Source organism: Lycorma delicatula, chromosome 4, assembly GCF_047948215.1.
Source record: "Lycorma delicatula isolate Av1 chromosome 4, ASM4794821v1, whole genome shotgun sequence".
NCBI lineage: Eukaryota > Metazoa > Arthropoda > Insecta > Hemiptera > Fulgoridae > Lycorma > Lycorma delicatula.
Window position 1 is genome coordinate 162,078,161 of NC_134458.1, and position 12,996 is coordinate 162,091,156.

At 30.0% G+C, this 12,996-nt stretch overlaps 1 protein-coding gene across 4 annotated transcripts in view; it reads left to right on the forward strand.

Moving 5' to 3' along the window:
* LOC142324039 (ribokinase-like) overlaps nt 1-12,996 on the forward strand; it is a 44,320-nt gene that overhangs the window by 13,947 nt on the left and 17,377 nt on the right. For 2 of the 4 annotated variants that reach the window (XM_075364627.1, XM_075364628.1), the window contains exons 2-3: nt 7,471-7,549; nt 9,378-9,510. In XM_075364627.1, the coding sequence (XP_075220742.1) occupies nt 7,497-7,549; nt 9,378-9,510 (186 nt within the window). In that variant the 5' untranslated portion in view covers nt 7,471-7,496. Of the gene's footprint in view, nt 1-7,070; nt 7,246-7,470; nt 7,550-9,377; nt 9,511-12,996 lie in introns of those variants that run through there. The other 2 variants (XM_075364626.1, XM_075364630.1) reach the window with 2 other exon arrangements.

The window sequence follows — 12,996 nt, forward strand, 5'->3', positions numbered from 1 at the left end:
CAGTCAACTCTGTATACTATCAGTGTGTGATCGCTAAGCGAATCCTCTTTCAAGACGTTCCATCCTTGTACTCTGGCAGCAAGACACGCGCTAGCGAACGTCAGATCAAGCACGATTGCGAAGTCACCCCTCTCAAAGGTTGTCACACCCGGCTTGTTCAAACACACTAGGCCGAACGAGGCCACAGCATCAGCGAGAACCTCTTCCGTCAGAGTATGGACATCCACGTGCCACGCTCTTGGCGTTGGAGTAGCTCGCAAGCATGCAGGGTTCTCCGAATGCCAGTGCCGCACTAATCATGTGGTCTATCCTACTCTCGTAGTCCGCTAAGGATATATTCTGTGATATATAAACCCATGATACGCATCCCAGCTACATCCATCCATGCGCATCCGAGTCCATAGCCTTCTCCTCTAACAGCAAAGGTATTCGGAGACAAATCGCTACGTCCCTGTCGGCATCCTTCTTCCATTTCCAGTCTTCGATGATGATCCTGTTGGATTCGCCAACCGTGAGGAGATCCGTAGCAGTGGCCCGCAACATATCCTGCGCTGCCCGGCTCCTATTAGCATTTAGCTGTATGATGTTCATTTTCTGAGGGCAGGATATCTGACTTCTAGTCCGTGGCCCTCCGCCCCATATACTGCGCATCTGCTGGTGCCGTTACACGTCCCCATCTTACGTCCTGGTTGGCAACAATTGAAACATAGGTGGCTGCGATCAGGCGCCACGCATCTGTTAGAGCGGTGGCCGGGCAGTCAGCATCTATAACACCGATGTTTTACTTTGTCCTTTGCCCCTTTACACGATATAATACAGTATAATGAACACAGTAATGAATTTAATGGGTTTCAAATGCGAGGTCGGGCTATTTTTTCTAAATTTAAAAAAAAACAAAACAAAAAAGAATCACATGTATGAAAATTAAGATTTAAAAAAATCCTAACTAAATCAGTAGTGAAAAAGCGATTTTCAGTAGTAAAGTAAAAGCGATTTGTTGAATTTTGTAGATTAACTCGAGTGTAAGTTGTTTGTGAAACAATGTACTGTATTGTTAAAAGAGTATATTATACGATGATTCCTCATCCATAATCATAATTTTATTGTTGTTATTTATATTCGTAGCTAATTTACAATACAAATAAAATATTAAGTTCGGTCATGATGGAATGCACTACTAAGCATGTGTATTCTTATGTACGTTTGCGTAGGCCTACTTTTCTTTTAAACCTTATTAAGTTACTTGTTTTATAGTTGTCCGTGTTCATGAATACACTATTCAGTGGACTCTTTTTAACTTTCATTGTACTTATCTTTCATATTTTTATATATAAAAAAAGAGCAGTTTCGCTACAAATAAATTTTTAAATTACTATTACTATTATTTCGTTTTGTAATTAAAATAAAGATTCTATAATAATTAAACGTACCTGTTGTATATTAATATTAATCTTTTTCTAACATTTTCTGTTATAAGTTATAAAAAAAAGGAAAAATTCTCAAATGATGCTATTTTGGGCTAATTTTATAAAAAAAATATATATATAATTGGTAAAAGGATTTAAAAATTTATCCTTTAAGTCATTTTTAACTGTATAATAAAAGTTAAAAATTATTTAAATTCACGTATTTAGAAAAAAATAAAAATAAATAAAGTTACAAATTGGTAGTCACAAAAAATAAATAGTTAAAAAGTATACATAAAAATCAAGTTTTTAGTAACCGCGGGGGGATATGAAGTTATATAAATATAGGTAATAATGCTTTTAAAATGTTCCGGGCTTGATATTGGGGAGCGCGGAATATTTAAAATAAATATTAAAAAAGACATGAATTCGATTCACCTCACCTACGTTGACCTATGTGAGCAATTCACGTGATTTCATATTTTGATTGTGATTTAATTTCTCATAAAACAGAACAGATATTTAACAGTGATTTTAGAAAGCTTTTAAGTATTTTAAAACGCCGCAACAAATCAAGACTTTGTATCTTTATCTAAAGATAGTTACTTAAAAGAATTTAAAAGTCTGAAAATTCTACGTTAGCAGTTTAAAAAATGATTCGATGGACGAATTGTAACTATCTAATGTTAAACGTGAATAAAACCGGAGGTCTCGGGTTTGAAGATAAGGGCATTTTTCATACTCTACAAATTCCCATGCTCTAGTTTTGAGCTTATATGGTGAATTGATCATCAAAAATTTCTTTTTAAATATTTTGACTTTGTTTTTAAAATACTTAAGGTATTTTTAGATCTACGTTTTGTTTGTTCCTTTAACTAGTTCCTTTATCCAAATCTTTTTTGTTTGTAGATTTCATGTTGTTCTATATATGGAGCTTTTAATTTGTTTCCTTCTTTAAAGCTGTATGTAAAATTTTCATGTTGTGTTTGTCTGTACGCACCTTCCATTTTATGAGATAATTAGCAAATACTGATTTTGTTGTGCACACCGGTTCTTAATCCTTGTATCTGTTGATGGCATGTGCATTCAATCTGTCCGACGGTACTGTTTAGTGAAATGACTACATCGGTATAATAATATATATATATTATATCCAACACGTTTTTATAAAAATATAAATATTTCCTCATTGTACGATCTTAGGTAACGATGTAAATTTATTATTATTCATATTTTTGCATAATTGCTTATTTTATTAAAAGATAAATATACGTATCCTTCAATATTTCTTATAATTATCTTTAAGATAACAAATAATCACATTTCTATCCTTCAGTAAAACAAGGAGAGCATTTAACGAATGCTTACAGTTTAATAAAATCGTTTACGATTATTAGACCTAAATACATTTCACCATTCTTCTTTAATGTGAATTATCGGTGTAGTTTCACAAGAAAAAACAAGATACAAATGAGATCGTTTAAAGAAAAAAAAGTACTGTAATAATGACACATGACATCACGAGCTGACATTTTGCTGTGGTTAGTTGCAAAAGCTAAACGTCGTTGTTTTAGTTCCAGATCATCCTGAATTACGTGAATTGATTTTATTAGCCTAATAATCTGTTGTGCTATGCCACCTAGGAGATAAAGTGGACTGAAATCTATTACATTATTCTTTAAATCCTAATTTTAAGGTAAATTTTATATATATATCCGTCTTTTTAAAATGTATGTAATCCGTTAAATTAACCTTTTCCGTTTCCTTATAGCCTAATTTAGGATACTCGTAAATCGTTCGTACAGTATCTGTAATGTAGTTTAAATTTTTATTATTCAATACTTCTTAAAAATACTGTTTCTATAATTTATTTATAATACCTTACCGATGAAAATTCTTTTAAAGATAACAGGTACCATTAATTTTCAAACATTTCGGAAGTAATTTATTTGTTTTAACCGAGAATAAAAGACAAAAAAGTATATCGATTTGTAATTTCAATTCGAGTATTACAGTAATGAATTATTTCGTAACGTCTGCATAAATCTCGTAATTAAGAAAATAGAGCCGAACAGTTTTTGAATATGTGTTTTTATTTTTAATGAATAACAATAATACTCGTATTATTGCTTATTTACTTTCTCTGCATTACTACTTAAAAAGAACCCTGGACAAAAGAATCAACTATTCTGACGGTCGATCAGAGTACTGTGATGGACTGATTCTGAAGAATCGACTACTCTGATGTAGATCGGATAAACAAATTATTTTTTTACAAATTAAAATAAAACAACACAATTTGGTTAATTTTCTTTTTTCCTTTATTTATTAGAATAACGTTGTTAGCATAGAATTTGGATTTAAATTGTTAGAAATATTAAGATGAAAAAAACAATTTTTAAAAGTTAATCAAAATAATGAAATATTACGAAAATACACACTATTGAAATAATAACAAAAGAGTAACTACAACACTGTGGACTTACGTTCAACTTACTCGGTACAAATATATTGACCATTGGAACAACTGGAGAAGAAATGTAGCTGCTGAACGGTTGCGTTCAAAGGAAAATGTCCAAGAATGGAGTGTTTTATCCGAAATGTTATAAAATCATGAAAATTACATTTAAAAAAATTAAGTTTGCCGCCATATTGGAAAAATCGTGGCTATTTCAAACATACAATAGAGTATTTTTAATGCGTTAAAATACCGAGGAAAAGTTTCTCATTTAGAGTTTTTCGTCGCTTTTCTAGTCTTTTTGGGATTTCAAATCGGGCGCACTTAAAATGAATGTTCTATTATACAGAGTGTCCCATATAAAACGCAACCCATCAATCACTCATCCATGAAATTTCAAAAGTCAACGTTATTCCCCTACTCGTTACTGAAATGGACTCGTCCAACATCTCAACATCGCGGCGACGCAGTAGAACACTACCGATAGTAACAACAATGCAATCATAACGTTCCGTGTATTGCTAGAGACAAGATGGTGTTTTCGCTAGATGAACGTGTTTTCATTGTTGAGTCGTACTTCAGTACGAAATCGGTGGTTGCAGTGCAAGATTTGTTTCGTCATAAGTACCCAGATAAACCAGCTCCTAACAAAACATCAGTATTAAGGTTAGTTGCAAAATTTAGAGAGATTGGTTCTGTTAATAACAAGGAACACAAAAGATCTTCGTCAGTGTTGAATACAGATACAGTCACTGAAATCAAAGACCGATTACTCGCCTCGATAAATAAATCGATCAGACGTTTGTTTGCTGAAATTAATTTGTCTAAATCAACTGTTCATCGGGCTACCAAACAATTACAATTACGACCTTATCGCATTCAAACGGTTCATCGACTTCTTGAGCCCGACAAAGAAAAACGGCTACAATATTGTCAACGTTTCCGTCGATTTCTGCGTGAGGGAATTAATGTTATGGATTCGTTATTTTTCACAGATGAAGCACGGTTTCATTTGGATGGCTACGTAAACAGCCAAAACAGTAGAATTTGGAGTACTGAAATCCCCACGTTTATCACGAAAAACAATTACACCCGCAGAAGTTGGGCGTGTGGTGCGCGATATCGCGGAAGAAAATAATAGGTCCTATTTTTTTCGAGTACACCATTAATGCAGAACGATATCAGGATATTTTATTTCAGTTCATTGCACTCTTGGAAGAGGAAGACAGACACTGCTGGCTACAACATGACGGTGCGACATCGCACTACGCAGGTTCAACTTCTGATTTCGTTGAGGAATTCTTTGGTAATCGTGTTATCTATCAGTCGAGGCTTGTGGCCACCAAGATCTCCAGATTTGACTGCGGCGGATTTTTTTCTACGGTTACCACAAAGCAAAAGCCTACAGCAACAAACCACGAACAATTGAAAGTCAATATTGAACAAGCTGTATTAAATATCCAGCCACAAACTTTGAAAAAAGTTGCAAGAAACGCTGTAAAAAGAATTGAAGCTTGTATTCAAGAAGATGGCGGCCACTTCCAACATTTACTCTAATTGTAAGGTAATGAATGGTAATAATAAAAATTACATTTACACATGCCTTTTTATTATTTCAATACCTACCAATATAAGGTTGGGTTGCGTTTTATATGGGATACCTGTATATATATATATATATATTTCTATACCGTATATTTCTCAGTCATAAAATAACTGGTATAAATTTACTTAAATACAGGATCATCATAAAAGAATGGTGGTGTTACATTAGCTCAAGGTGAGGCATGAGGGATATTTTTGAGAAATTAAATCGGTAGCACTGCCTTCACCCAATAAGTTTGTTACAGCAGTTTTTACTACGGCATCAGTCTCTTTTATTGCTAAGGTGTTTACTCTATTTTCTGTTCAATAAAGAGCATAGCGTGTTTTGTGGCGTGGCGAAGTCAGTAATTTTATTAACTTGCATTTCGACGTATATATGAAAAGTAGACGACACATGAAATAGTGTACGATACTGCTGGTTAGATCGGATTAAAGAAACAGGATCTGTTTTTACGAAGAAATCGCCTGAAGTCTAGCGGTATCAAAAGAAAGTGTCGATCGAATTAGACGACGATCTGCAATCAGAAGCCCTAATAAGTTCGTCGAAGCCTCGAGTTACAAATTCCACTACCATCCGTTCATATATTACTCTCGAATGCGTAAAACTTCATCCGTATCAAGAAATATAATCAACTGTTACAGAATAAAATTTCCAGTTGTTTATTGAAATTTTAAGTAAAATTAATGAAATCGATTCGTTTTTAAATTGTGTAATTTTTGTGGTCGAACTTGCTTTTGTACCTTAAGTTAATGTTTGGTGTAGTATTGAAAAGTCGTAAAACTGGACCTGATTTATTTGTTAAAACAAATGTTAATGGAAACGTATATCTTGATATTTATACGGCTGTTGTTTTCCTAACTCGAAAAAGTACATCGAACTTATTTTGGAGATACGCAAAATGATGCGCCCCCAAAACTTTAATATATAGCCGGATTTCGTTAGACGGATTTTAAATGAAAAATTTCGGATATATGGGTAGGCCGAGGAGGCTGTTTACCCTGGCCTCCAAGAGGTCTGAACTTTGAGATTATTTCTTGTGAGGATAATAAAAATATTTACGCGACCTGAATCGGTTAAAGGAAAGAATTAAAGAAGCGATTACAATCGTAACAGATGATATATTACATCGTTTACGGGTAGAAACTGAATATCTGGTAGACATTTGCCGAGCGACGAAGGATGCGCAAATTGAAAATTACTGATTATGTAACAAAGCTATTTGAGCTGAAGAATTTGACGATTAAAACGATTTAATTGTAAACAGTTTTGTTTTTATTTAATTTATGCCTTATTTTATATTTAGTCCAGGAGCATAGTAATAGTAGTAGTATTATGAGAAAAAAGGTAGATTTTGTTTATTATACAATTTTTTAAGAAATACTTTTTAAAACTAACCTTACATCCGAGTTTCTAATTTTAGAATCACGTGGGTTTAAATATATTTAAGTGGACATAGTAAATTAGTAAAAGAAAAGATAGTAATAAAAAACAACTTAGAAAATCATTATAAACTTAAATACCATTATTATCACATACATGCAATGCATACATACATACATGGATGGCTTCTTATCAGTAAATATGAACTATTATCGTTTTAAAGAGTAGTTTGTGGCTTTCCAACTGTACAAATAGGATTATGAATCAGTTTTTTACATATGAGTGTGTGCTGTACTGAGTTACATAAATCAAATATTATCTCAATGAACTTTATTACTTAATAGATATATAAGGTACACAATGATGATAAAATTATGATGTATTTATAATATGTTGTAAGTATTATTTATGTATTTTTGGTAATAATATGCTGATAAAATTAATAAGTTACATGTTTAGTATAGTATTTTTTTAATATTTTATACATTTCTTTGGTTATGGTTACATTATTTACATATATTTAATGGTTTATTTATATTATTTTGTTCTTCAAATTTTAATTAATAATTTTTAATAGCAAATAGATATAATATTATTATTATTTTTTTATATGTTCAAAGTGAATTTTAAAACAAAGTACTAGAGTATGGCTGTATCAGATGTTGTCATTGTTGGATCATGTAACATTGATTTCACCATGTAAGTAAATAGTTTAATCAATAATTTAATTTATATTATACAAATTTTCTCTATTGACTGGCAACGATGCATACTATCTATTCTATTTTGGGTTAAGTGATCGCTTTAATTTGTTGCTTAATATGAGTCGTAGTCTTTTTCTTGATTGTGACACATGTAAAGCATCTGAGGTACAATTGTATGATGCTTGTCACTATTTGCTTTCAGTGAGATTGATGATGTTCATTATACTGCCAATCCCTATCATAAAAATCCAAGTTAATTTGCAGGGTGAATATCACCTGCATTTTGGCAGGCTTGGTACAATAACGTGTAAGGATATATTTATCTCAGGAAACAAAGCTATGGGAAACCACTTCACTTGTAATTTTCCCTGATAAGCTTGGCGTGCCTCATACTATGCTTAAAAAAATATTACGCTTTTATTTTGAAAGGTCTATGTCTAGTTCCATACAATTATCAGACGATGGCACCTAACATATGCAATAAAAAACATTTTTTTTTTTAATAGGAATAGTTGTCACAAGGGATTATTATAAGTAAGAAAAGTTATGTTTAACATCAAAAACATTCTTGATAAGAATAATTATTGATTTCTGAATTTGTTAAAATATTTAATAACTATTTATATTATTGTATTATAATCTAAGGTTAATTATTACCTTAAATTATCGCATTGTAATTTAAATTTATCTGCTTGGTTTTATACTTGAAGCCTTTCATTTTCCTGTTTAGCCTTTGGTAATTACCATTCAGATAATACTTCAGAGGATGAATGAGGATGGTATGTATGAGTGTAAATGAAGTGTAGTCTATACTTGAAGCCTAATAATATTTTACAAAACATTATATTGTACGTTTCTAAACGACATACGTTTTAAATATATATTGGGTATTAACAAAATATGAGAAACCTTAAATAATACTTCAACTGTAAAACATTAAAAAATGAAATTTGGCAAATGCTGCTACCTCAAAACAATCTATTTTTCAGAATGAGACGATGATACCCCAAGCATCCTGGCATGGGGTAGGGGTGATTTAGAAATTTTGAATGGAAAGTGTAAGGCTTTGATAATCATTTACCCTAACTAAAATTAAGGTCATTTTTCACAGCTAATTTCAAAAGTGGTAATCTGAAATGGTTAAATAACAGTAAAACATTAAAATAAGAAAAATAAGATTAATAAATGCTCCAACCACAACTTCAAAACAATATAATTTTATATGAATTGCTCAGACCACTATTTATGGTGTGTATGTGTGTTTTATATATATATATATAAATCCAAGCTTCTAGAGAGCAATGAACACAAAAGGGGTTATGGCAATATACACCACATTATTTATGAAAGGAACATTTTGAAATACATCATGAAATTGTTTGTGAGTTAGAATGCAAATGATATAACTATGTTTATACAATTTTCTTTCATTATCAGTACTGCTGATAGAATATAGAAAAAATACTGAATAGATGTTGTCTCTTGCCAAGTATTCATCCTGGTTTTTTTTTGTCTATTTGAGATTCATAAAGATTTGATCTTTTCATTTTGTATTATTTATTTTCATTTAAAAATAAGATAATCCAATAGTATCAACTCTGTTTGTTCAGAATATTTAACAAATTTTTCCAAAATTCTGTATAACAACTACCTTTACGGTAATCAATTCTCAAACATAATTATTTTGGCTTATTTTTAAAAAAATTATTTTCTTCAGGTAATAGCTACTTAGCAAAGTAGTATATTACTATAATGAAGAAAAGTAGCGTTATGAATAAATTTTTAGGTTGACTTGTTACATAATTTTAACTACATGATTTCAGCTACACTGATAGAATACCAAAACGTGGTGAAACTATATACGGTAAGAAATTTACATCAGGTTTTGGTGGAAAAGGAGCAAATCAATGTATTGCTGCTGCTAAACTTGGTGCTTCAACTGCTATGATTGCAAGGGTAATGTTATAGATTATTACGTTTTCTAATTTAAAAACTTTTTTTAATTTTAATTTTTATATAATAGTTATTACTATACTGACATAGTCACATATGCATATATACTAGTGAAAAACAAAGGAATCGGTCAAATTGAAATAAACGTTCTTTAAAGTTGAAGTTCTTTAAAGTGATTATTTTAATATTTAAGTCTAGAAGACATTTTCTAATCTAAGTTTTGCTACGTCATATATTTTGTTGTTTTATTCTACAAAAGCAGTTCTGATAAATTAAAGATTCTCTACTATAAATCCTTGACAAATAGAGTTAAAAATATTTATTGTTAAACAGAAAGATTATCTACACCTGTTAATAGTTCATGTAAAGGAGCAAAAATAAAAATAAATCTCTTCTTTAAAACCTTGTTTCATATGAAATAAAATTTAATTTATGACAAAATAATCAAAAGTTATGAAGCAATTTTCTCCATTTTAACTACCGTCTACTTAATTACATCAGTTTGAAAAATAAATAATGTATTTGAATTATTTAAAAACTAGCATCTCCTGTTGCAGCTTTGCCTGCACTGCATGCATATAAACTTCAAAACTTGGAAATAGTCTTTTAGTAATTTTGTACTGGATGTTGTTCTCAGAGTTATGGTATTCACAACTTATCGTGATTTACTAATGATTTTCAAAGTGAATTACATAAATGTATTTTACTTTTATCTTATATCGGAGATCTTGAACAGATATATTGGACTATTTTTTTTTTTTTTACTGTGCTGCTGGATTAATTAATAGTTTAGTAATCGATAAATGACTGATTGTTAACTGAATTAAAACAATATTTAGATTATGAATTCTGAAAGTAAATATCTATAAGGTTGAAGAATGATTAGTTGGAAAAGCTACTTTATATTTAAATTTTACACTGCTCGTATCCTCTAGTTGGCTGGAATCAGAAAGGCTAGGTGCTCAAGGGGAAAAAATTCCCGCCTAAGCGTAGAAAAATTTAGAAAATGTATTAAAAAAATCATTTAAAAACAACAATAATGATTTACTAATAAAAAAGAAGTGATGTTTGTCATGTCTTCATATATATTTTAATGAGAAATACAACTGTTGTTTGTAAGAAGAAAAAAAGAAATGAAATTCAAGAACATGTAGTATATCTAGTTATCAGATTAACTGTTCATCTCCACCTTACAGATAAAATATGCTCTATTAATTATAAAGTCCATTGACCTTGATGAAGGTTGTAGTCTTACATAGCACGATTTCTCCTAAATCACAAACCTGTTCGCATAATTATGGAGTAGTTTTAATTCTTATATAGATTTAAAAAAATAAATAAATCTTTTCATTTCAGGAAAATTTCTTGATCAGTGCAACAGACCAATTTAATTAATTCTTTGACTTAATAAATCACTCATACTCATAATCTTTTATGATATGAATTTTTGTATGAAATGTGAACCTTAAATTAAATCTAATGTATATTATTATTTTTTTTGTCATCTCTCACTTCATTTATTTTAATCACTTTTCTTTCCATCCACCTTCTCCAGTTCACGAATATTATAATTTTAGCATATTCATACATCTACGTTTTCATGTTAATTTATGCATTTTAATCTTTAGCTCTTCCTCAAGATAGTTTTTTCCTTCTAAACTTCCTTCCATCACTTAATTCATTCTATGATCTACTGACCTAGTTTTTTTCTGGTTAGTATTTATTCTTCCTTTTTATATGATTCATCCTAAACTTTTTTTATTTATAATTTTGTCATTGCATGTAATTTTCAATATTCTTCCATAACATTCTGTTTCAAAAACTTCTTTTAATTTTTAAAAATAATTAATATCTTTGACTCCTTCAAAAAGACTAAATGAGTTTCCAAGATACAAAGATGGGCTATCAGATTATTGTTTGGTATCTGTAAATTAAATGTGAATCATGTGGCATAACATTTTGTAGATTAAAAATTCTAACCTTTCCAGCACTTACATCAAAAGATCTGCAACATTTATTACAAATAAAGAGATTTATTTCTAATTATTACCCAAACCAACAAAGAAAACTTTTTCACAGTAAAGCACAATAAATTTGATATTATGGCATATGATTTTATTGAGATTCTATTCCTGTTTTTATTATATTTAAATAAATAGTTTTAGAGATCTTATTGGTGAGTAAACTATAAAAAAAAGTACAATTGATTTTTCTGCATCCTCAATCAACACGTACAAATAGCGTGCACTGAAGTAATTTTATTAGCAATTTAAATTGAAATTTTCTTTTTTCCTGACTTGATTTATTTAGTTTTGTCACCTTTTTTATTCAAATGTCTTGCTTTGATGCTATTTTCCATTCCTTTCTGTTTTATGCAAATTTCTAACATCATTATGCTTACTACATCCTCAACTATTTCTTTTATATATTCTAATCTTTGTCTTCTTCTACAGTTTTTATCTTCTTCATATCCGTCTATCACCAAATTAAGTAAATGTGGATGTTCTAGTGCATAATGCACCATCTCTTTACAAACGTCTACTGCAAATTTCTCTCTTCTCTCATTTAAGACTCTTAAATGAAAACTTCTTCATTTCAAATTTTACTGACCCACATAACTTTCAATATTACATTTCCTATTACACTTAATGTAATATTACATTTTGAAGGCCTACATTCTTTTACTTTCTGTTTTTCCTATTGTCTACCATTCACCATTATAAAGTGTTAGGCTCCACACAAATATTTTCAAGAATTTCCTTCTAATTCTTGGGTCTTTATTTGATACCAGTATTAGTATTGTGCCAATCTACTTTTGATGTCTGCATTACTTCATTTCTATCCTTTTTAATTTTACTACTAAATAACAAATTTCTCCTGCTTCTTGTATATTTTGTTCTCTTATTTTAATAGATAATTTCTCATTATCCTCCTTTTTGTCATATTTCATTATCTTCTTCTTACTCTTATTTATTTTAAAAGTAAATTTCTCTCTCAGTAATAAATCCTTGGCATTAAGTATTTCTTTTAAATAATTTCTGTTTTCTATAAAAAGAACAGTATTATCAGTAAATCTTAACATTTCTATGTTTTCTGCATCTTATATATTTCCTGTATTATTAATTATTATTTTTACTATTTCGTACATTAATATGAACTTTAATTGATTCTATCTTTCTTCTTTATAATTAATTTTTCTGTTCTGAACAAGGTTTTATCACAGTTTCTCTTGACAGTACTGGGGCAGTCTCTGTAAAATAGCACACATCTATGTATATGCTTTTTGTATGATCTATACTACAATATAGTATAATTATATGTCGACCAAAATAAAATATTTTATTTATTTATTTTGCTTTATTTAAAACCAACATACCGCTTATTTTTTTCTTATTCCTTTCTGCATTGGAGCTTTCCTTTCTTTGACTTCTATTTTAATCATGAGACCTAGTTCTTTTTCTGTTTGATAATTTTTAATAAATATCTCAT